Source organism: Condylura cristata, unplaced genomic scaffold (genome assembly GCF_000260355.1).
Source record: "Condylura cristata isolate star-nosed mole 26May11 unplaced genomic scaffold, ConCri1.0 scaffold00017, whole genome shotgun sequence".
Taxonomy (NCBI): Eukaryota; Metazoa; Chordata; class Mammalia; order Eulipotyphla; family Talpidae; genus Condylura; species Condylura cristata.
The window spans coordinates 22913760-22940439 of NW_004567118.1; the positions used below are offsets into that span (position 1 = coordinate 22913760).

Here is a 26680-nt window from a genome sequence, read left to right on the forward strand (position 1 = left end):
GAAGGGGACGGGGAGCGAACATAACCATGACTGCCTGAGCCTCTGGCCTATACCCCAGTTCTGTATGCACAAAAAAAAAAAAAAAAAAAAAAAAAAAAAAGCTAAATACAGCAGTATGTAAGGATTAATTTCCAAATAATCCTAAATAGGAAAATGATATCAGCAACTAGACATTCTACTTTGTTGCCATTAGTACAAGATTTTAAGAAGTTTTATAAAAATGGAATAAACCATTGTAATAAAAATAGTAGCTATTACTGACACTTTCATTTTTTTGTGCTATGATTCCAGAAACAAAAGTAACCCCAATAATGGACTAGTATAAGTAAAAAATTTCATCTCATACTTTTCCTCAAATTCTGGTGTGCTTATTTCCAAAATCAAATTTGGTATAATAATAAAAATAATATGCGATGGCAACCCTAGGATTTACAGTCATCACATTCCATCCTGGTGTTCTTACTCCTTTACTGCCCTGCATAACTGTTTTTCTCAGCTAACTCTCTTGAGATGTTGTCTTTTTCCACAAAAGCTTAGCTTCACTAGCTCTACTTCTTTAATATTTGAGATGTTTTTGTTCACTTAATCTTCACTCTTTTATCACAAAGTCACAACTTGGACTTGCTTGTTCAAAGTTACATTATTAAGAATATCTCAAATTCTCACATTCCCTAATTACTTTCTTCTTCACTGACTTGTTCTATGCCCTCACTGTGAGTTGTTCTTTGCCCTAAATAAGAGCTAGCAGTTCCCAGCAAACACTCTTACCCCAAGCAGGACCACCTATGCTAGACTTCCTAGCAATTTCCTCTTCCTTGGCCATACAACAGCTTATGTAAGTTGTTCCTAGAGTGTATATTCCTAAAGTATAACTGCTATTTAAATTTCTGTATCTCCAAAAAGACTATCTTGGTTTACACTGCCACTAACAATGTATGAGTGTTTCTTCAGAGACTCCAATAGAGAATATTAAAAGTCTTTTGAATGCCTAATGGAAAACAATTTAAATTCTGTCTTAAATAGACATGCTGCTCTAAGTGGGATCATAATCACTTTTAAAATCTGGTTCCCGGGCCCTCCTGGTGGCGCAGCGGTTTAAAGCACAGCACTGAGAATCTAAAGCTGCTTCCGCATGAGTTCAATTCCCGCCTGCCCCAGATGTGACCACATGGTGTAGCAGACCTCTCCTGACCCGCCCGCTGCTCCCCTCAGCAGTGTACTTCGTTGATCTGCCTGTTCTGCTCCCCACTCTGTCTCTGGTGAAACCTCTCACCGCCCTGAGCCTCTGGCCTGTACCCCAGTTCTGTATGCACAAAATAAATAAATCTTTAAAAAAAAAAAAATCTGGTTCCCACCAAAGTTCTACAGCACTCATACTCAGTTTATCTCTTATGAGCACAGGACTATGAGAACCACTTTATTCTGTGCGCTTGGGTTCTGCACCTACCTCTCTGACAACGTCTCTAGTTACTTTTGCTACCAATTGTAACATCCCTCTCAGCAACTGCTAAGGATTGATCTACTCCTCTCTTCATTTGCCTCTTGGAAATCTCATTCAAGCCAGAATTTCTCCTCCTACAGATGACTCCCAAATCGCCATCTCAAGCTCTATCATTTAACTGCACGATCTGTATATCTGACAAAATGGACATGGTAAATGTCTTGATTTTGTTGATGGAAAAAAGATGAAAAGACAAGTATACCAGGAATGAGAAAAGATGTTCCAATGATGTTCAAAAGATGTTCCAATGATATGTCCAAAGACATCCACATAAAAGCCATCTCTCTTTCTTCACTAGCCCTGCTCTATCTCAGATGATGACCAATCTTGTTTCTGTCTCTTCCTCATTCCCCACAACTAGTTATAATTAAGTCCTTCTGATTTTATCTTAACAACATTCTTTCAAGCAGGACTTTTCTGCCATTCCCAGTGTCAACATATCTGAGGTTGTCACTAACGTGCACAGGAAATAACTGACATGGTCTTACTGTCCTCTTGCTACTGGCCCTGCCCCCAGTCCACCTCATGCACCCTGGTATAAATGCTCCTCTGCTCATGTCATCTGCCTCCTGAACTAAAAGGCAACATTTTAGTTGTAATTCAAAATGTCAAACTTCAAAATAAAATTACCATTTTTCCGGTGCAACAACACTAGTCTTCTAGTGTTGGACTACTGCTTGGGCTTCCAGTTTTACTGAGCTCTATGCTAAGTCCCAAATGTAGCTAACCACAGTAGCCAAGTCAAAAAAATACTTTCATTATGGAAGCTTCCTGTTACTACTTAAAACTGGTTTCTGTAGTACTTTTACCTATATTTAACTTATAGAATGTAGTTACATTTTTATTTACAATTCTATAAAATCAAGGTGGCATAACTATGAAGCACAGTGTTCCATCATACTAGATCACCAAGACATGTCAAGAGTGAATAAAGCCACGGCACTCACCTGGCCGAAGGTAGAGGTCTGAGGATGCTGCAGCAATTCGATCCCGTTCCCGCTCCCGCTCCCGCTCCCGCTCCTTCTCCCGTTCCCTCTCCCGCTCCCTTTCACGTTCTCTTTCCGCACTTGCAGCTGCTGCCAGGTGTGTTGAGTGTCCTGTAAAAGACAAATATAGATCTGCAACTTAAAGACAAAAATGCTCCAAATTTGAGATGCAGGAAGTTTGCTTTATTAAAAGTGTTATATGACAACTGAAGCATAAAACAAGCTTTTGGGCAGTCTGGTAGCAGGTGGCATATAGGAATTATACATTTTTTTTTAAAGATTTTATCTATCTATGCATACAGAAATGGGGTATAGGCCAGAGATGCAAAGGCAGTGAGAGGATTCACCAGAGACAGAGTGGGGAGTAAAACAGGCAAAAATCAACAAAGTACACTGCTGAGGGGAGCAGCAGGTGGATCAGAAGAGGTCTGCCACACCTCTAGGATAGAGCTCAAACTCGCACTGAAGCAGATATGACTTGGCTTAGCTTCACAGTGCAGTGCTCCAACCTGTGGCCAAAATTATTACTATTAAATTTTAAAAAAACAGCATACTGAATACGAAAGACTGCCAAAATATCTTCAGTGGTTATACTGTAAACACTGGAGCATGTTGCTCGTACCGGAGGGATACATGACTACAGACTCTTACCTGGAGACATAGAAGCAGAGTTGTATGGCCTGGGAGGGAAAGCAATCTGTGTACCAGGAATATAAGTGATTCTGTCCATGGGAGGAGTACTTGTTCCCCCTGGATGAGGCACTAAAATTGCTGGAGGCATATTGGTCAGGTCAATGATTCCTGTTCAAAAGACAAATACAATAAAATAAAGTTAAATTTAAGCATTATTCTGAATACACAGAACTACATATGACTTTATAACTTAATGGCACTTTGTATACAATATAAAAATATTTAAGATGACCACTATTTGTAAATCCTTTTTGTAAATCCTTCTAGAGAAGAATGTGAACTACTGTCTCATACTAGTGACATAAATGTATGGACAGATTAAAGAGGGACAACAACTTGATAAAGTACTGATTATAAATACATAACAGTGACGTGGTACAGTATTCAAGTGTTTACCAAGACACCCTTTTCTTGATACATTACAGTGTTTGCCCTCAATTGCTCAAGGTGACAGGGACAAGGATATGGCTGCCTTCTCTTTCTTTCCACCATTTATCAGTAGTACTTATTTAATATCTAAGAAGGCTTGGATATACATAGTAAATTCTACAAAATCTGAACTACAAAGATACATACCTCTTGTTGCTGGGTATGGGAGACCCAGCTGCTGCTCCCGGGGGGAGAGCCCTCTAGCCACATCTGGGCGCAAGTTCACCTGCATTTGCTGTGAGGTAATGTAATCATTTAGGATTGTCTGCCTTGTGTTCTCCATTGCATAAAGCTGATATTGACTTGGGTAACCTGGAGTTGGTGAAAGCTGTCTCTGAAACAGGTAAGCAGCAGCTGCTAATTGAAAGAATGGAAGAAGAAAGGCATTTAGTATAGTCTGAAAAAAAATTTATTTCTTAAATATCACCTACAGAAAGAGCAATGGAACACTATTTGCTAAACTAATGGACACACAACTTTTATTTAGCATGGGGACAGATTAGGGTGGATTTATCACATACCTTGATATATATTCTAATGTCAGATGTAATGGAAAAAGGGAAGAGAAACTAGACAAAATAATTAACATTTCTAACAGCAGAATAGCAGCTTTATTTTTGAATAGCTTTCTATGTTTGCCATCTTAACTTTACTATATATTCACTGGAAGTCTCCGAACATTGTGTTTAAAAATAAAATCATTTTTGTAGTAATGATCATTTAACACATCTAAATGGAAACATGTGAATACATATTAGGACAAATAGTGTCTTTACTTTCCTGGGGATAAAATGATTAGTATATAAGCATTTGATGAATGCGTGTACTCAGAGGGCAGAATGCTCTATAGGGAAAGGAGATGAGCAAACTTTTTGTGAAAGGGCCAGATGGTGATTTTTAGGCTTTGTGGATCATCCACCTATTCAACTCTGTCATGGTAGGGTGAAGATAGGCATCCTAGATAGATGCTCAGCAAATGGGAGTGGCTGTGCTGGAATGGAACTTCATACAGAAACAGCCAGCAGCAGAATTTCACTCCCAAGACAGAATTTGGTAAATATGTTGAAAAATAGGAAATAAAGTTTTATCCTTAAAACATTTGTAATCCAGCTGAGGCTCAAAAATCACAAGCAAATGAAACTTCAATAAATTAAGAAAGGACTATGATAAAACTAAAGCATAATTTATCTCAGTGAACTAAGATATTTAATACATATTCTCCCTAGAAAAACAAATGACGGCCCTCCCTGGTGGCGCAGTGGGTTGGAGCACTGCACTAAGAGGCCTAAGCCACCACCGCATGAGTTCGATCCCTGCCTGCCCCAGAGGAGATCCACATGGCGTGGCAGACCTCTCCTGACCCACCCAATGCTCCCTTCAGCAGTGTAGTTCATAGATCTGCCTGTTCTTCCGACTCTGTCCCTGGTGAATCCTCTCACCCTCCCGCATCTCTGGCCTGTACCCCAGTTCTGTATGAATAAATAAATCTTAAAAAAAAAAAAGAAAAACAAATGACAAGTTCCCTGGAGTATTTTCTTCTCTATCTAGAACCCCCAGCCAAGTGAGTCTGAGAACCAACTCAGGAAATTCCACTCCAGTTCTAAGACAGTTTGAGAACTAGGTTCCTCTAAAACTTACGGATCTTTTTATTTTTTAAAGATTTATTTATGCACATCAGAACAAGAGATGCAGGGGTTAGCAGAACAGCAGACTGACTGAAATACAATGCTAAGGGGAGCAGCGGATGAGACAGGAGAGGTCTGCTGTGGGTCAGCTACATGGCTGGAGCTCGTGCTGCAGTGGTGGCGGGTAGCTTCATAGGGCTGCAGTTTAACCCACAGCACCACCAAAGAGGGCTCTATTTTTTTTTCTTTCAATTTTTTAAAAAGTATTTATTAAAAAAAAAAAGTATTTATCTATCTTGTAGAAGAGCTGGAGTTTAGGGGCCAGTGGGGTGAGAGGATTCACCAGAGACAAGAGTGGCGGATTTGCTGAAATACACTCCTATGGGAAGCAGCTGGTGAGTCAAGAGAGGTCTGCTTCACCAAATAATGGTTAGCTCCCTGGCCAGTGATTGAATTCAGGTCCATACTGGTGATAGTGCTAAGACTTAACCCCTACGCCTCTAGAGAGGTGCTAAAACTTAAATGTTCTTAAGTGACAAATAATTTGAAGGCACTAATGTAGCTTTTAGAGAAAATGTTTTCTATAGGTAACTTGCTAAATGTAAATAACTCTTAGAAAACAGCATTCTAATTTGCCATGCTAGTATGCTTCCCTAAGGATAAGGTGAACACAAGTGTTCTGTATCCCATTTTTAGCTTAAAGAATGCAATAAGGCAGCAGGATGGAGAAGTATGGACAGAAAACATGGCATTTGAGTGAGGTGTAATGAGCACAAGGAGCAGGGACTAGGATGTGGGAAGACAGGCAGAGCCAGCAGGGACCCCACTGATTGCTGGCAGCGCCACCGCTCTCTGCCTTTACAGAGCATATGGCCACGGGCCCAGTACAAACTGCTCTCTGGTAAAGCCATATGCTTCTGCAATGCCAGGTTATATTTATCCCAAATCAGTGGTCATTTCAAAAATTTCTTCCAGAAATAGCTATGTCACCTAATGAAATAATCTGTAAATCGATAAAAGAATGAAGAGTAGTTTCTCTAAAAACTAAGGTGACTGCTTTGGAAGAGAGTTGATGAATCATGTTAGGACGATACAATTTTTAAAAGTAGGAAAAAATCGGAAAGGATTTTGTATTTAGATTGCTTTGAGGTGTCTTCAAATCCTAGCTTCACGTAAATAAATACCCAAACTTAAAAATGTGTGTATTGGGCCCTCCCTGGTGGCGCAGCGGGTTAAAGCACAGCACTGAGAAGCTAGAGCCACTTCCGCATGAGTTCGATCCCCGCCTGCCCCGGAGGTGACCACATGGCGTGGCAGACCTCTCCTGACCCGCCTGCTGCTCCCCTCAGCAGTGTACTTCGTTGATCTGCCTGTTCTGTACCCCACTCTGTCTCTGGTGAATCCTCTCACCCTCCACATCTCTGGCCTGTACCCCAGTCTGTACGAATAAATAATAAATAAATCTTTAAAAAAAAAAAAGTGTGTATTATTTTTATAAGGAAGAATATGTTGAGTTTTAATTAGTGGACGTTGGTCTTAGATCAGAACACCAGTAAATTAATGTCACTGTTGTAAGTTGAAATATTTAAGGTATGCCTGCATCATTTAAAGCTTATTCTCCACATTAACCCACGTTTCCATTTACCTTAACTAAATACTATCAGGTTAAGAGGGCTTTTCATCTATTATTTTCAGTTCTTTCAAGGGTGTTGGTAAGTAATTTGTTTCTTGATTTAAGAATTGGTAACAAAGAGATGTGCAGTTTGTGGAAATTTTCTGCACTGTATACCAATGATCCGTGTGCAACTGTCTACATATTGTACTTTAATGAATAGAAAAGGGAAATGTTTAAAAAAGGCACACAAGTATACAATTTCTTTGCCTAATAAAACACTCTACACTTTCCTTACCAGGATCCAGAGCCCTGTGAAACGGCATGGCTGGGTCCAAATGTGTGGGAAGGTGGCTCCGATAAACCTCTCCCGCGGTGCTGCCCCTGTGATGTGGGTCAAAAGGGCTATGGCTTACTACAGGGTCCACGCTGGGAACTGGAGACTTTGCTGGTATACTTTCCCTTTGGGTAGGAGTCAGTGTTGATTTTCTTTCATGATTAGTAGACTTACTAGAGGAAATTGTAACTGGGAAAAAAAAGAAACCAACATCACAAATTCTTAAGAAAACTAGCTAAGAATGATAATATACTTACCCGAAATATTCAAAATAGTCTGTATTCATATATTTTGATTTTCTCTTTTCACTAAACATTTAATATTCAAGCGTACAAGACAAACCAAGTCTGAAAAACTAGCAGAAATTTTTGAGAATTGGAGATTCCCACCTATGGACGGCAGCATACAGAATTTTCCACCCAATGTTAAGATTAAAAGTAAAGTTCCAAACTCCTCCTTAAGTCCTATCATAATCCCATGTTGTCAAAACCAGTAGTTTCATCTTTTTTTTGTAGTTTGATAGTATCCCATTGCATGCCACCTCTTCATTCGTCAATAGACACCTAAGTTGTTTCTATATCTTGGCTATTGTAATAATGCTGCAATGAATACAGGGGCACACATATCTTTTCAAGTTTTATTTTCATATTCTTTGGATAAATAGCAAAAAATAGCTGGGACATATGATATTTCTAATTTTCAGATTTTATTATTCTTTTTAAATATATCTTTTTTTTAATTGTGGTAACACTGGTTTACAACATTGTATGATTTAAAGTACAGGTCTACCACTCTTTGAGTTGACTGTTAACACACCATGCTCACCACCAAAGTACCCATAATTCTCCACCACAATCCAGTGGGTCTCTCCCCCTTTGATCCTGGAGTAGATTCAATTCTACAGTCAGATTTGTAGAGTTTGTTTTAGTTTAGTCTATGTCTTTGTTTAGTTTCTTTATATTCCACAAGTTAAAACCATTTTGTATTTGTATTACTCCTCCTGATTTATTTCATTTAACATAATCCCTACATGGGTATGTATATATTCCTTCAAATTGGTATTTTATATTCTTCAACTATACACCAAGGAATGGAACTGCTGAATTATATGGCAGATCTATTTTTATTATTTTGAGAAATATCCACAATTTTTTTTAAGATTCTAAAAATTTAATTCTATATATAAGAACTGAGATCTAGACCACATGTGTCGGGGGAGGGGTGCAGTGGGAGGGAGGGTGAGGGGGTTCACCAGAGACAAAGTGAGGTGACAGGATTCACCAGAGACAGAGTGAGGAGAGGAATATGAGGATCCACTGAAATATACTGCTGAGGGAAGCAGTAGGCAAGACAGGAGAGGTCTGCTGTGCCATGTGTGGGTCAGCTCCCTGGCTAGGATTAAACTCATGCCATAGTGGTTTGCAACAGTTGGACAGTGCTGAAACTTTAACTACCCTGCACCACATGGGAGGCCCTCCAAATGCTTCCCATTGGGGCTGGACCAATCCATGAGCCCACCAACAGTGTACAAGGGTTTCTTTAAGTGAAATAAGTCAAATGGAGAAAGATATCTATGATTTTTTTTTTAAAGATTTATTTATTTATGTATACAGAACTGGGGTACAGGCCAGAGGTGCAAGGGCGGTGAGAGGATTCACCAGAGACAGAGTAGGGAGCAGAACAGGCAGATCAACAAAGTACACTGCTGAGGGAAACAGTGGGCGGGACAGAAGAGGTCTGCTGCACCATGTAGGTCAGCTCCAGGGCAGGACTGAAGTGGCCATGGCCAGCTTCTCAGTGCTGCACTTTAACCTGCTGTCAGAAAGGGCCCATACCTATGATTTCATTCATATGAGGACTATGAAGAATCAAAAAATTTTTAGGTACAGAAAACAGATTGGTGGTTACCTGAGGGGAGTGAGTAAAACAGGTAAAAGAGGGGCCTTCCCTGGTGGTGCAGTGGGTGAAAGCACAGCACTAAGATGCTAAAGCCACCTCAACATGAGTTCGATCCCCAGCCCCAGAGGTAACCCACATGGCATGGCAGACCTCCTGACCCGCCCACTGCTCCCCACAGCAGTGTACTTTGTCAATCTGCTTGTTCTGCTCCCCACTCTGCCTCTGGTGAATCCTCTTACCACCCCTGCACCTCTGGCCTGTACCCCGGTTCTGTATGAATAAATAAATAGGAAAACAAAACAAAACAAAACAGGTAAAAGAGGTCGATTGTATAGTGATGAATGGAAATTAGTCTTTTAGTGGTGATCATGACGTAGAAAATACAGATGTTAAATTTTAAAGCTGTACACCAGAAACTTAGATAATGTTATAAGTCAATGTACCTCAATAAATACTTTTTAAAAATTCTATTGTAAATGATTTTGTTTTCTGTATTATTTTAACATCCTAGCTTCTTTGGCTCCCACATGTAACAAATCTTAATTTCCTCTCTTTACCTTCATTACCTAGACTTTCTGCTGCCTGTTAGTCACACTTCTACCACTTTCCTTGCCCTGTATTTCATTCAGCAGCCTTTGCATTATCTCACTAGCATCAATATCTTCCCTATGCCAGTCTCTTCTAAACGATGCTATCCAAAGAAGTTAGATTATCCTACCAATGTCTTTCATATCCAACTATTTATTGGTTTCAACTGTTTTAAATTGTGATAAATTACAACAGAACTAAAATTTACCAGTTGACTCAGTTGTGTGACTTTCAGTACACTCACAATATACAACAGTCACCACTGTCTCTTTAGTATTTTGATGTCAACTTTGCCGTGCCTATTGAACCTGCCTACTGAAACAAGACATCATCCGGCCTTGTAACATCTCCTTTCCAAACTCTGATCTTCTCATACATTGAAGTCAAGTGCCTTTTCCCTGTGCAGGGCACTTGTTTTCCTTTAAAACTAGAGCCAAAGGCTTTAGATTCAGGATCCTACTCATAAGTAGACACTTTCCATTTTCTCCTTCCTCTTTGCTACTCCTCTTCCCCTACCAAAAACACCATTTTACAGCTCTCACAATGTCCAGTCCAAGACCCTGCATGTGAGCCCTTAGTTAACATAAATTGTAAAATAAGATTTAAAATTCAAGTCTAAGTAGTCCTGCTTCAGAGCTTATATTTTCCACTACACTACTACTGCTGCTTAAAAAGAAAAACAAACAAACAAACAAACAAACAAAAAAACCTGTCAAAACTGACTTCCAGGAAAAAGGATTAGCTGAAAAGCCAGCCTAATAAACTTATTCCAGAACATTTCTGAACTCTACTATCCTCTGTATTTAATTTAAATATTAGGTATTTTGGCCCTCCCTGGTGGCGCAATGGGTTAAAGCACAGCATTGAGAAGCTAAAGCCACTTCCGCATGAGTTCGATTCCCGCCTGCCTGCCTGCCCCGGAGGTGACCACATGGCGTGGCAGACTTCTCCTGACCTGCCCGCTGCTCCCCTCAGCAGTGTACTTTGCCGATCTGCCTGTTCTGCTCCCCACTCTGTCCTTGGTGAAGCCTCTTGCCGCCCCTGAGCCTGTGGCCTGTACCCCAGTTCTGTATGCACAAATAAATAAATCTTTTAAAAAAAAATATATATATATATTAGGTATTTTACCTATAGTTATGCCTGTTTTTAATTTGGTAGCCTCCCACAGACCTAAAAATCCTGTCACAAAGAAGCTAACAACTAGACATTTACTACTTGCCAAAGCAATAAAGTACAATAAAAGTATCAGACAAGGATACAAGAGTAACATACCATCAGAAGTTCTGCTCATCATTGGTGAACCTCTGGACATGGTGTTTTGGTAACTCACAGGTGTCCGCCGTGCACCAGTATCATCATAAATCCCTGGGCTCAGCTGTGCTTTGGGAGCTTCATGAAGTGTTGACCTAAGAACCGAGGGGCCAGAGCTTACCACCGATGTATGCCGGGAACGCACTGTTTCGCCTGCTTTCACATCCTCATATTTTCCTCGTTCTACTACTTTTATATTCTCTGGTACAATTTCCAAAGGAGGCATTCCACGGGGTAGTTTGCTAGGCCCAGTAATTAAGGATTTGACATTGTGTTTGATTGCAGATTGACCTGAGTTGCTGTCAAACTTTATTGGTGTACCCTAAAGGGAAAGAAACAAATTATTTATATCTAAAATATTTTTCCATCTCAAGCCTATGTTTGGCTCATGGCAATACTAGCTTGCTGTTAGTAGTCTTTACTTTCAGTGTTGATGGTTTAGTCACAAGCCTACCAATTCTGACTTACAGATCTTCCAACATCTATACTCCATAGAGCACAGATGAAGGTTTCGTGCTTACTTCTAAGAGAACTGAGAGCATAAGAATTCGTTATAATTATTAAGTCATTTTTTAAAAAATTCCATAAATACTACCATCTAGTGAGATGCTGACAAAAAGAACCATGACACAGTTACCTGGGAGATGGAGCCCTCAATTATCGGCCTTGCACTCTGTACTACTTCTGGTGTTTTTCGACTTTCCTGAGTTAAAATATCTTGGCGTGGAATCTCATGGATGGAACGCCCCATCTCTTTGATAGTGGTAATGCCATCGTAAGGTTTTCCTTTCGTAATGGCACCTTCAAATGCGCGTATGGGAGGACTCTCCCTCTTAATCTGTTTGGGATACTTAAGGCCATCTTCAAAGCTGTCAGTTGTTGCTCTTGGTGTGCCTTCAAAAAAGAATTCAAGAAACATTAAAGTAATAGTGGTGGTTGCACAGCGATGCCACTGAAGCATAACTTATAATCATTAAAAGACTGATGTCCTGTTGTCTTACAGTTTCTAATCAATTTTGTGTTTATAACCAATACTCATGTAAGTTTTCATTAGTCTTTTTTTTAGGGTCACTGAAGATTTAATACATCATTAATCACAATCACAAATTGTTTATGGCACACTAAAGATAAGCTATATCGACATATTAGGCAACTACCCACATTCAAGTAATGTTTTTAGCTCAAAGATGAAAGAGCTAAAAGCAAGACTTAAAATATACAACATTTAAAAAAAGAAACTATTTTGAAAAATAGATTTAATATACTGAAAATTAATGTCAAACTACTTTGTCAATGAGATAGTAATAAATAAAAACCAAAACATGCAAAAACTTTACCCTGCATTATGGAACCTGACAGCACAGTCCTTTCTTTGAGGTCAGAATGAGGGCTCCCCCTGGGTAGTGCTCGGCATATTAATCCTTATAAACAAGAAAGCAATTTAGGTATTAAACATAATGTATATCTGTCCACACATACTTACTATCCCTAGCTTTTTTCAGAAAAGCTCTATGAAAAAAGGGGTATTTTAAGTAATTCAAGAAGATTATTATGGAAAAAATAAAAGTTGGAAGAAACCAACATGACATCATTTCTTTCCTTTTAAATAGCTTTCCTTAACAGAAATGGCAACAGTATAGATCCATTAGAGATTAAATTAAAATCTAAAACCACAGTGTTTCCTTACTAAGGTAAGAAAAAATGTAGAGGGACTGGAAATCATGATTTAGCTTTGAAATATATCTGTGATATTTCCGTATTTCACATGCAATAGGAAAAATATATTAAATGAACCATGCAAATCAAAATGAGAGATGTAAATAATCTCTTAAGTTTCACATTATACTGATGATAAACTTGAAGCAAGGATGGAGTAAACATATGCATTTATAGTAATATAAAGGAAAAGTGAGATTTGTTTGCTTTTTAATGTAGACAAAACCTAGCTCTTAGAAAATTACACAGGATTTCTATAATAGAGGAGTCATTACATGGCCTTTAGCATTTCATCTAAATTAAAATTAATCTAGTTAAAGTTTAAGATAAGAAAGTGAGTCAGTAACAAAACCAAGCTACCATTGACTGAGCAGCAATCACTAGGTCAGCATGAGGTTGGACAACTGTCTCTAGTCATGTTATGTACATTTTCTTACTGTACAGAGGATGAACAGAGGAGTCACCAAGAAAGGGTGAAGCTGGAGATTAAAATACATGCCTTTGCTCTATCCATCATATCACTTTATCTGCCTCACAATACAAAGTTCCTATAATGAACTTTACATTTTTAAATTAATTTCACTCAAATAGGAGTAATCTACAAATAATACGAACATTCTAATAGTTACCTATATGACCAATTACATTTACTTTTTACTTTAGTCCACAGAAACAATTTATACTCAGACATAAATATAAATTTAAGCTTTCATTAACATAAATATAAATTTCAAGTGAAATAGAAAGATTAAATATAGCCTAAAACAACACTGAAAACAACTGTACTAAAATAAAATATATCTTAAGTAGTATCTTCTGAAATATTATACCCTCTAATGGTGCTGATACAGGGGACTCTCTCAATGATAATCCTTGCTTTATATTTCCTTCCACTGACTCATAGCTTCTTTTCAAACTGATTTCATGGGCTGTTCTTGGACTCCTTGTCCCTTCTCGGGCATTCTTAATATCTGCAAAATATATAAATACAAATTACTCAAGAAAAAAAAAATTCTGATTGCCTTTTCATGTGGTTTTAAAATTCATGATGATGAATACTAAACAAATTTTATATATTATTAGCTAATTTAAATAAATGTTTTAATTTAATTTAAAAATTAAAAAAATTGTGGCCCTCCCTGGTGGCGCAGCGGGTTAAAGCACAGCATTGAGAATCTAAAGCCGTTTCCGCATGAGTTCGATTCCCGCCTGCCCCGGAGGTGATCCACATGGCGTGGCAGACCTCTCCTGACCCGCCCGCTGCTCCCCTCAGCAGTGTACTTCGTCGATCTGCCTGTTCTGCACCCCATTCTGTCCCTGGTGAATCCTCTCACCCTCCGCATGTCTGGCCTGTACCCCAGTTCTGTACGAATAAATAAATATTTAAAAAAAAAAAAAATTAAAAAAATTACTCAAGAGTCCAAGATCTATTTTACAATAAATAAGTTATCTTAATTCCACAGTCTACCTTATAAAAGTAATAATATAAAGCTAGTCTTTTTTAAAAATTTATTTATTCATACAGAACTGGGTTACAGGCCAGAGTGTGTACGGGGCGGTGAGAAGATTCACCAGAAACAGAGCTGGGAGCAGAACAGGCAGACCGAAGTACACTGCTGAGGGGAGAAGAAGGCGAGACAGGAGAGGTCTGCTGCACCATGTGGGTCACCACCCTGGCCCAGGATCAAATTCTTGCTGAAGCAGCTGCAGCCAGCTTTACAGCACTGTGCCTTAACCTGTTGTTCCACTAGTAAGTACCCCAAAAAACTAGCCTTAAGCAACAAAATATATCAGTGCAGGTGATATTTACAAAAATGTTTTCATTCATTGAAATGTATGTATTGAATGTCAGGTGCAAGCTTACAAGTAAGGTTAAAAATTAAGTCACTTTCCTCATGAGACTTACCCACTAAAATATACAATTCTTCCTCCTATTCAGTAGAAATAACATTATGATAATATGCTTTGTGAATCCTGGAACGGAAATCTACAACTTAAAGTTTAGATAAGGCTGCTCTGAAGAAGTAAAGTTTAAGCTGTGAATTGAAGGCTAAATAAATAAGAATTACTTAAGTTAAAGGAAGGAGAGGTGGTACAGGTGACACAGACTCCCAAGGCAAGACAAAGGATGGCGCATAAGAGAAGTTAAGCTCAGTAAATACCAATGGGTACAGTGGACCTAGGAAGAAGGAAGGTGTGGTGAGGAGGGAGAAGGGGTTAGGAGAAGAAGTGGGAAAGGAACAATCTAAAGAGATGCACTGGGGGCCCTCCCTCGTGGCGCAGCGGGTTAAAGCACTGCACTGAGAAGCTAAAGCCACTTCCACATGAGTTCGATTCCCGCCTGCCCTGGAGGTGACCACATGGCGTGGCAGACCTCTCCTGACCCGCCCGCTGCTCCCCTCAGCAGTGTACTTCGTCGATCTGCCTGTTCTGCTCCCTGCTCTGTCTCTGGTGAAGCCTTTCACTGCCCCTGAGCCTCTGGCCTGTACCCCAGTTCTGTATGTACAAATAAATAAATCTTAAAAAAAAAAAAGAGATGCACTGGAAGTATGGGGGTGCAGAAACCATGGTAGGCATTACAATTATCTTAAAGGTAATAAATATGATGTACAATTTCAAATATAGGTAAGAGTTATGGCAGAGTGATCATTCAATTAAATACCAATTTATCCAGATGAAAGATGGTGGTAGCAAAAGGGAATATAGAGAAATGGACAGACTTCAAAGACTTGAGAAAATAAACAGGAATGATTTAGTGATTGACTAGCTGGATGTGCAAAGAGAAGTCAAGGATGACACCCAGATTTCTGGAGTAAGCAATATACATTAATATCTTTCCCTAGGAAAAAAAAAGTAAGTCAATATACATTTGAAATGTTAAAACAAGAAAGTAAGAAGGAAATAGGTAAGTTATCATGCACTCTGCATCAGGCATAATGTGCTTACATACTTTATTTCTTTGTATTTGAGAGACAAAACATGACAACTTGGATTACAAAAATAGTTGCAAATAAGAGCACAGATCTAGTTTTATACCATAACTGAGCATCTTTATAAAATAATACAGGGAAAAAATAACACCATTTTCTAAAGAAAGTATTTGCAGGTAGACATTAAAAGTTATATTTAAGGAGAATTTAAGTTCATTATTTTTACCAAAATTATCAGATTATTATTTCTTCATTAATTCTTAACCTGTAAAATGGAAATTCCTTCAAAATAAAAGTGATTCTACTAAAGTTAAACAAATGCTCTTCACGTAGGCTCATCAACTGACCACAGCTGATGTTAGTTACCATTTCTAGGATCTGCACTTTTCATTTACTAGGAGTCACTTTTCATTGACTCCTAGTACATTTCTCACAAAACAGGTACTATTATTAACCCCTTTACAGAGAGGAAATGTGGCCTCAGGGAAGGACACTAATTTCCTTTAACAAATATGTAAGAAATAACAGTTGCGTTTTTAGTCACACAACACAGTACTGCTTGAGTGCTTACATACAATACTTACTATCATATGATAATATGTGTCCACTTTTGCCTTCATAAATAACATGGCCTTTGGAAGCAGCTTCCTCTCTGCCTTTCTCAGGACTGCTTTCTTCAATGGGAATTCTAGAAATGGATCCCTTCACCAATGCCTCACTTGGTATGCCAGCCTGGGACAGAGCTGGGGTACCCTGTCATCAAATCAAACAAAAGCACCAGAAAATTCAAGTCATGTCTGTTTAAAGGAAAGGCAAAATACTCAGAAATTGTAGGTAACCTAGAGTCAGATAATCCTTATCTTCAAAGAAAAAAGGACAAGCACTTGAGAAGAAATCAGAGATTATGTTTTATAAACAAAGAAATCGTACAGTTTTGTCCTTGAACCCCACCACAAAAAACTACTTAAAATGCTAGTCATTTTTTTTTTAAGATTTATTTATTTATGCATACAGAACTGCGGTACAGGTGCAGGGGGTAAGAGGATTCACCAAAGAAAGGGTGGAGCAGCTATGGGGAGCAATGGGCAGGTCACGAGAAGTATGCTGTACCCATGTGGGTTACTTCCCTGGCCAGAGATTGAATTTGTGTTGCAGTGGCTGCAGACAGCTTCATAGTGCTGTGCTTTAATCTGCTGCACCACCAGGGAGGGCCCAAAATGCTAGTAGTTACATGAGTTGAACTGACAGCTTTCTATTAACAGTAGCTTTCATAACTGTCATCTATCTTGATGTCAAATTCTATGAGGGCATTTAACTCTCAGAGAAAAAAAGCTTAAGACTTTTTTTCCTGTAAATTTAATAAGGTTTTTTCAAATTTTCTAAAGAAGACAAAGTTTTAAATTTAGTACCACAACTTTCTTTCAAATTGTGGCAAAAGAAAAATAGAAGTTTCAATTACCAAACTATGTATTATATCAGACCTCTGATCATCAATAAGAAGGGGAGATTAACTCAGCCTCTACTTTGCAACATGAATTCAGTCTAGGTCATGTTGCCTGAATGTTTGCCACCATTACTCCTCTTCTGGGTTCTCTGTTGTTAGTATTCTTTTACTCTTCCTTTAAAAGCAGTGAACTGTTTTTTCAAAAGGGAATCATTCAAGGAACATAAGATATAGAACCTTTTGTAAAAGTGATCTGCTTGGGGCCCTCCCTGGTGGCACAGTGGGTTAGAGCACAGCTCTAAGAAGCTAGAGTCACTTCAGCATGAGTTCGATCGCCGCCTGCCCTGGAGGTGACCCACATGGCGCGTCAGACCTCCCCTGACCCACCCACTGCTCCCCTCAGCAGTGTATCTTGCCCATCTGCCTATTCTGCTCCCCACTCTGTCTCTGGTGAATCCTCTCACCACACCTGAGCCTCTGGCCTGTACCCCACTTCTGTATGCATAAATAAATAAATCTTTAAAAAAAAAAAAAGTGATCTGCTTGAGTTGAAATGGGATTGGGAAGGCCAGAATTAGTCCACTCAAACATTTAGTACCTTTAAAACTAAAATGAGGGTAATCTGAAACTGCACATTTGAAAGCAGGAAGAATGGTGAAAATACATTTACTCATGCAGCTATACAGGTGGGCCCAGCAGAAAATATCTGAAAATTGTTAACACCCGCTTTGCAAATGCTCCTGTCTACACAGACATATTTCAAAATAAATACAACCTAGCCTCATTTGATGTTCTTTCTGTCTTCCTACCCAGAGTATGAAAACTACAGCTAAAATGAAGAAAAGATAATAAACACATGTCATTTACTTTTCTTCTGTCTATATATTAAAGTGTTCACTTGTTCTAACAACTAATTTGAACAGAATGTATACTTTGGTCAAATGTGGAAGAAGACATTTGTAGAATTAGTATATAACTTTCTAGATCACTATTTGCCATACATCCCATAAACCATGCATAGAGAGGAATCATCACAGAATCATCACAGAATCTTGTTAAAAATGTAAATTCTGCTTCAATAAGTTTAAAGTGGACACTGAAATATCTGCATCATTCTGACAAGTTCCCAGGTGAGGCTGATGTGCTAATGCACACCACTCTTGGTTAGCGAGGTTGTAAGTGCGGTTCTCAAACAGGCATGCATCACAATCACTGGAGTACTGGGACACACATATTGCTGGGGCCTGTCCCCAATAGTATGACTTAGTAAGACTAAAGTAAGGCCTGAACATTTCTATGTCAAGCCACTTCCCAGCTGATACTTCTGATTTGGGGGGTACACTTTGATAACCACTGTCTTAGGGCACATAAAGTGGGTTAGAACAGAAAACCTGTGACTGGTCCTGAGGAAACAGAAAACTTGTGACAGCTAAAATGTGCAAAATCACAGGATTCTGATTTCCCAAAACAGAACTTTTGTTTGCCAGATCTTTATTAGTAGGGTCTGAAGACTGTTCTACATTTCAAATTAAATTGCATCTGTGTAAAAGAAAAAAACCTTCTATTATCAAAATGGTGATTAATTAGCCTACAATTAGAAGATACTGATTTTTTGGCACTTTTATCAATGCCATCCATATCTCTAAGATTAGCATTAGATTATAACAAAACAACACATACACTGAGATTACAGATACTAATTTTTTCTAGGGCAAATACAGCAAATAATTTATAATTTCTATTTAAGCTAAAACCAGGAAGAAAGTCAGAACTGCATCAATTAGAACTTTATCCTGCCAGTTTGCATACAAGTGACCTTTTCGACTAAATAATAGTACAGGTAAGATAGCATGTGATCACAATGATATATTAAAATATCTTTCTGCAAATGGCTCATAGATCTGGGGTTTATCATCTCTGAGATGTAGTCACGTGACTCAGACTATGAACAACTTAATCACAAAACTATATTCCTGGAACAGCCAAAGCTCTGAAGACTTCCACTTTTGGTATCTATGGGGTGACTGGAACACACCTGGGTGATAGAGCCCCTCAGCGACGGGATACTGTCCACTGAAATTTTACTGGCTGGAGTTCCCCGAGTTACACTTCCTTCTTGAATGGCTCCTGTGGTACCTGAATAACAACAAAATCATCAGCAAACCAAACTCCCTACCTCTTCCACCAAAAATAAGGAAATAACACAAAAAAAAAAAACAGGAAAAAAGTACATATTTTATTAAAATATACTTTTAAAGTGATATTGTAAGTATTCAAGAAGATTGTTGAAGCAGAATCCAAAGTTTTAAACCATTTTTTAGAAAGAAAACATGAACTTAGAATTTAAATGCTCTAACTTGAAAGCTCATCATTAAAACATTTTAGTGACTAATTTAGTAAATTTACTGATATTAAATGTTTAATATTTTTTGCCAAACAGCGTATTTTACCTCTGACCACACCTTCATGTTGGGCCCTGACCAATAAACCTTCAGGTTGTGAATTCTGGCTTCGGGGTGAAAATTCTTCCTGCTTAATGTAGGGCACAGTAGCTATTGGCAAAAATAAGAGAAATGAGAAAAGATCAAATGCTGAATTATTGACTATCATACTACAAATACAGGAACATTACAGACATTAACTCACTGACCTGATTTGGTAGATTCCTGCTGCCGTGGGAGTCCAAGAGAGATAGAGCCTACCGAGGGCTTAGCTGTTTCTTGAGCATAAGAAGCCTGATTATGGGAAGTCAGGTAAGTGCCAGGTGTTCCCTAAACACAATTTTAAAAGGCTTGAAAATCAACACTACCATTTCATAAGGTCAAGCATAAAGTTAATAGTCACATTTCTGTTTATAAAAATTTACATTGAGGGCACCAAAAATTAAGAAATATTTAATTAAAGTTTTCTTTAATTTTAAAAGGAATAAGACATGCCTTCTAAAATTACCACATGTAGCTATTTCCTACTAACAAGTTATGTAAATAAAGCACTTAACTCAAAATGTAACCTACTATTAACATGTATTCCTCTTAAAAGTGTTATAAAATAGTGACATTAGTGAACGCAGAACAAGAATTTCAACATGTCTCCCCCATAAAAGCAACCAAAAACTTTAAAAATTTGCAAGAATCAACTTTTTTTAAGAACTCTGGAAATTAACAAAGGTTTACAGAAATCTGATAGTGCTTATTCAAATAACTGAATTAAGAAAGAACCATGAGCTTGGTAGCATTATAACTTGTTCTGAATCTCCAGTAGTTTGAAAATCAACAGCCCAATCATGTGAAAACCAGTAGCCTGGCAGTACCCAGAGAAAGAGAGCAAGGCTGAAATCACATTAAAAAGCTCATGCACAGATAACTGTCAATGTTTAACATGTCTAGTGATACACTAAGAGACCTATTTATTTGCAAAGCTGTATTCATTTAACCTACCTAGGGTGAGGAAGGAGGTGCATGCTTTGTCAAAAAACAATTAGAGTCAATTAACTTCTCCGTGCCTTTAGCCAGTAGATAACCATTAAAGTAAATAGACTAACCAAAATTTTTAAAAGGAAACTCTAGGGAATGAGAAGTTGGTACTGAGGATGTGCAAAGTTCCAACATGTTCTTAGGAATCAGGATGTCCACATGCATGTGCATGGCTGTGCCTGTGCCTGTGCCTATGCAAGAAGGTCCTCGACACTCCCCTCTGGCTGACCATATGGCTTTGTGTAAGCAGGAAGTGAAGAACAAGACAGTTATCAACTAGCTGGCTGGTGCCCCAGCAGGCAAGAGAGGACCTAGAAAAAAGTGGGAAACTTCTCTGGTTCTAGACCTTAACAGAAATTTGTCCAATCACTACTGACCACTAAGTTAACAGAACAATGACTTTAGAGGCCAAAATGACAAAGAATACACACTTTACTGAAATAGTGCAGGAAAGTCACTAAGGAAAAAAACAACAACAAAAACAAATAGCAACAGCACACCCCAGGAAGAAAACAATCTGGATTCCAGAGTTGCACAGTATTTAAAATGTCTAGTTTTCAACCAAAAATTACCCAAAAATGCAAAGGGGGAAAAAATAACTCATACATGGAGGGAGGGGGTTAAGTATCCCCAAACTTTAGACCTATTAAAAAGACTTTAAATCAGCTATTATATGTGTGTGTGTGTGTGTGTGTGTGTGATGTCTCACTAGAGACATATCAACAAAGAGAAAGAAACTATTAAAAAACACTACAGTGAAATTATAGAGTTCAAAAAACAAGAAATAAAGAGGAAAAACATAACTTTCAGCAAACTAATAATATAAAGAAACACATTCAATCTGGGGAACTGTATAGATGAAAAGCCTGGAGTTAGCATACCTATCAGTGAAATATTAAATGCCTCCCTGCTAAGATCAGTAACAAAGAAGCATTTCCTTCACCATTTCTAAAAAACCTGTACTAAAAGTTCTATCCAAACCAGTTCAATAAAAAGGAAAAAGGACTCACATAAACTTAGAAAAGAAAAAGCAAAACCATTTGCAGATGACATGCATCCATAGAAAATTCTAAGAATTTTGCTCCCCACAACACTCCCCTAAAAAAAGCAAAACAAAAAAATCTACTAAAATCAACAGGTAAAATGTTGCAGGAGGTAATCAGCTATTTCTACATATTAGCAAGAACTGGAAAAAGAAAATTTAAAAAACAGTGTGTATGAAGATATAAAATACATTAAAAATAATCATTAATTAAAGATGAATCTAACAAAATGCATAAAACCACTACAGTAAAAACTACAAAACACAGCTGAAAAAAAATCAAAGACCTAAATAAAAGGGAAGATAAAACTCAGTTATACATGGGTTTCTACCCTAAACCAAATTAATCTACAGATTTAATGCAACCCCATAATTTTTTTTAGAAATTGACAAACTGATTATATAATTAATATGGAAACACAAAAGACATAGAATTGCCAAAAACTTCTTGACAAACAAAAGTACTACAGAACTTCCAGTAATATTACATGCTCTCAAGATTTATTACAAAGCTATAATAATCAAGATGGTGGTGCCTATAAAAGGATGTGCAAGTATATCAATGGAACAAGAGCCCAGAAATAGACCCAAATACATAGTCAAACCACTTCTGACAAAAAGACTAAAATACTCAAATAAGAAAAAGATGTTATCTTTCCAAAGAATATTACTGAATTGGAAATCCAAATGGAAAAATAAATGTCAATTCTGACCTCAGACTGTACAAAAAATTTGACAAAGATTACAGACTTAGTGTAAAAGCCCAAACTATAAAACTTTCAGAAGACAATAAGAGGTGAATATATCCACACTTGGAGCAAATAAGTATTTATTAGAGAAAAGGAACTTAATATTAATGTCACCAAATTAAAATATTCTGCTCATTAAAGCACATTAGTAAGAATATAAAACATGTAAGCCACAAATAGAAAAAATATTTTTAAGGCACATTTTTCACAGAGAACATTCAGTCATAATATATAGAGAACTTTTAGAACCTAGCAGCAAAGACTTAAAAACAGATCATTCGGTCACTTCAGAGTGAGATATGTGAACAGCAAGTATAGGAAGAGTAGTCAACATCATTTTTTGCTAGAGAAATGCAAAAATGAAGTATTATTATACATCTACTAGTAGGACTAAATTTAAAAAAGTTATAACAGCAAATGGAGCAACCCAAAGACTCAAACAATGCTAATGGTAGTTTAAAATTATAGAAACACACAGGAAAAATATAAACATAAAAATATAAACATACATTATACACACACACACACAGAATTCCAGTGGGATACCAGTAATTCCACACCAGGGAATTATTTAAGAAAATAAAAACATATGTCCACAAACAGCCACAAGAAATTTCATAGCAACTTTATTCATGGCAAACCCCAAATTAGAAACAGCCCAGTTTTCTAACAAGAAAATGGGTAAATTGTGCATTCATAAGAGGGAATACTATTCTGCAATAAAAAGAAACTACTGACTAAACAAAAACCTGGATTAATCCCTAAAGCCATTATGCTTAATTGTAGAAGACAAACATAGAAGTACACACCGTGCAATTTCTTTTCTATAGAGTTCTAGAAAAGGCAAAATCTGTGACAACACAAAGTAAGCAACTGCTTTCAGTTGTGGAGTGGAGTGGGGGGAGGAATCTGTCTGAGAAGGGGTATGAGAAAGCTGGCATAAAGGGAAAACGTCCATAACCTGACAGGAGTGTGGTCACTGGTTGTATACTTTAGTTAAAATTGACTGAACAGGGCCCTCTCTGCTGGCGCAGTGGGTTAAAGCACGGCACTAAGAAGCTAGAGCCACTTCAGCATGAGTTCAATCCCCACCCCAGAGGTGATCCACAGGACGCGGCAGACCTCTCCTGACCCGCCCGCTGCTCCCCTCAGCAGTGTACTTCGATGATCTGCCTGTTCTGCTCCCTACTCTGTTTCTGGTGAAGCCTCTCGCCCCTGCACCTCTGGCCTGTACCCCAGTTCTGTATGAATAAATAAATAAATCTTAAAAAAAAAAAAAACCGACTGAACCATTGAGTTATCATAAGATCATATTAAAAAAAAAAAAAAACAGTAATTCACTAAAAAATTACTAGAGGTCATAATACCTGTGAGATGGAGCCTCCCAGTATAAAAGAAGGCTTTTCTGAAGCCACTGTGGTTTTGGATGATGGGATGAGTGGAGGAGGTGGCCTAGTTGGTCGAGTTGTTGGAAGACGAACTCCTTCAGGGAGATTAGTTATCACTTGATGTGGAGCAGGTTGGAGGACTTTAAAAAGGAAGAGGGGGGAAAAATGGTTTAAAATTGTCCATTTTAATTTGCAACATTCTATCTATCTCAGTCACTCCTGAGTTTTAAAGTTAGAAAATATAAATGCAAGATGAAGGCGAAGATGAACAGTTCTATTTGAAATGTCTCTCGCTTTTGAATTAAAACTGTATACACACTCAGTACAAATGGTATTTGTGATAATGAAATACTTAACTCCCTGTCAAATCAGAGATTTCAAGCTGATGTTCATTCCTAACTAGTTCTGCTTAACATATGCAAACAACAATCTTTTAATAATTTTTTCTCTTTCTCCATCATTCTTGGGACTTCACAATGGAGGTAAGGAAATGTATAGCTGATGACAACTTTGGAGAATATACAGACATGATTGTAACCAGTCATACATCTGTTTTGGATCTTGCATAATTTGAGAAACATTTACTGATTCTGGCTCTCACAAACACTTGAATTTCAAGGGCAGGAAAAGGGAATCCCAAGATCTTTACAAAGGTCGTGTACTCTAAAAGAAAAGGTAGTCAATGCCAGAGTAGTCAAGTGTGAACACAAACTTCCCAAGGGCCCAGTGAAGCTCAACTGAATACAACTGATGATGGAATGCAGAGAAACAAGAACATAACTTTGAAATAGCAAGACCATGTCCTGGAAGAGCAGTTCACTAAACCACCCATGTCTAACCTCTGTAGGTAGATGGCCAGCAGCCACTGCACAGAGGAACAATATTTACCTGGCGGGACACTATAGCGGGCTGCACTCACATCAGGCTGTGGAGCGGCTTTACTGGCTTCTCTCGGAGAGAGCCTACACGGTGATGCTGACCTTGCTGCAGTATTGAGCATCTGTGCTTCCTGTTCTAGAGCACGTTTGACCTCAGCATAAGGCATATAGGCGACTGATTTTCCTATGAAAGTTAAAGTTATCAAAATAAGGGAAAAACCCCAAATTAAAATAGTAAGTGTGAAAGGACCAAGCCCACACCATCCAGGGCTAGATCCAAATATATAGTAAAATCAAGGTCTAAAATTCCCTGGGGCGGAATCCACCCACAGAGAGGTTAAGTAACCCTGTAAGACTAAATCTGGTATGTGTCGTCACTATGCCCTATGACTGAATAATATCCTCAAAAGTTAAGTTTTCTATTTAAAGGACAAAGAACTTTCCTCTCTTTAGGAGAATCAAGTGTTTTCATATGCATTAAGATCAAAACAGGCAAACATCAGATAACTGAGCCATTTTGTAATTCAAATCTGATCTGAGACAGTATGATCAGAGCTCTGAGGTTTTCAAATGTTATAATTAACCTGTTGAAGTTCAGTACTTAGTATGATAAATGTAATTAGGAAATGGAAGGAGCCTTTCCAAAGATGCAAATCAAACTAATCTAAAGCACTTCAAAAAGCTTATACAACTATAAATTTTACTGCAATAATGCTAATGAAAATTACTCTACATCACTTACAACAAAAGCATTTAAAACTTTAAGCACTGAAAGGGCATGTCACATTAAGACTTAAAGAAAAAACACTACAAATATTGTCTCTTTTTAAAATAAAATTGACACATTGAAGTAATTTTAGAAAATCACAAAGAAGTGAAAATCATCTGTTACCCTAACTTACTCTAACTTAGATTTGTGACATTTCAATGTTTGTTTGAACACTCAGTTTATTATTCCTTTGCTTACCTGGTCTTATCCATTTATTCTTCCAAATAAATTTATGTTTAAAATCACTCTGAGTACTTCTTCAAAACACAAAGTATCATTTGGATTTTCAAAACACAAAGTGTCATTTGGACTTACATGGAATTTATGAATATATATTTTATTTCACAAGTCTTTTATAATACTGAATTTACTACATTTTATAATAATGACTTCACTGAGAAAACTAGTGATCATTACAGATATAGAAGATGTGAATTTCTGAATATTGAGTTTTTTGAAAAACTTCATTTTTCTCTTACAGTTTTTATAACAGTTTTGTTAATCCTTATAGGCCTTCTGTAGAGTATCTTGTCCTATGAATAATAACTTGTCTTCTCCCTTCAAATACCTAACCTCATTGGGGCCTCTATTACATGGCTGTAGTAATAAGTACCCTGATCATTCAATAGGTACCCTGATCATTCCTATCCAAATAGAAGCTCTCTGGTATTCTACTATTAAGTAAAGATTTTAAATTGATTTCAAATGGGAATTCATTATCTCAAGGTATAAGAAGTTATTTTGTTTAGTGAAATGTTTTTAAAAACCAGGAAACAATTATAGTACTATCTGCTCTGCATGCAAAATGATCTCTTTTAACTCTCATGACTAAAGAGATTGTTAACACCAATTTATAGATGAGGAAATTGATGTTCAGAAGAATCTCACTTAATATGACCATGGGAATTTTTTAAGAAACAACAATTTCTTGCCCCCAGACTCTAAATCATAATGCAATAATGTCTCCCTGAAGGACTAGGTGCTAAATTTCAAGATGACTGTACTTCTCTCACATAAATACAATTAATTAGGTTATTAAGTGTCCAGATACTGTACAAACAGATTTAGGAAATAAACCAACTTCAAAAGAAGATCATACTTCTTTTCTAGACAATTTAATATTTTACAGTGTATTAGAAGTTCACTGTCTGTTTCATCATTTCCAGTAAGTTTATAACTATATAGAAAAATCCACTTTGTCACAGTAATGTTAAGGGGAAAAGGGAAGGAAATTTAGCTGGTTCTAAATATAGCTACTTGGATCACCATGTACCTAGAGTAAGAAAAACAAAAAAATATAAACTAGGTTC

General features: G+C 37.5%; 1 protein-coding gene across 6 annotated transcripts in view; it reads right to left on the reverse strand.

The window, feature by feature from the left end:
• Positions 1-26680, reverse strand: part of NCOR1 (nuclear receptor corepressor 1) — a 147548-nt gene that overhangs the window by 16822 nt on the left and 104046 nt on the right. For 4 of the 6 annotated variants that reach the window (XM_012726157.1, XM_012726158.1, XM_012726155.1 and 1 more), the window contains exons 24-36: positions 23703-23863; positions 19722-19842; positions 19522-19623; positions 19107-19207; positions 16212-16380; positions 13528-13668; positions 12319-12402; positions 11619-11875; positions 10943-11303; positions 7145-7372; positions 3757-3966; positions 3139-3288; positions 2449-2598 (exon numbers count right to left, since the gene is read on the reverse strand). In XM_012726157.1, coding sequence (XP_012581611.1) covers positions 2449-2598; positions 3139-3288; positions 3757-3966; positions 7145-7372; positions 10943-11303; positions 11619-11875; positions 12319-12402; positions 13528-13668; positions 16212-16380; positions 19107-19207; positions 19522-19623; positions 19722-19842; positions 23703-23863 — 2235 coding nt within the window. The remainder of the gene's footprint in view (positions 1-2448; positions 2599-3138; positions 3289-3756; positions 3967-7144; positions 7373-10942; positions 11304-11618; positions 11876-12318; positions 12403-13527; positions 13669-16211; positions 16381-19106; positions 19208-19521; positions 19624-19721; positions 19843-23702; positions 23864-26680) is intronic. The other 2 variants (XM_012726156.1, XM_012726154.1) reach the window with 1 other exon arrangement.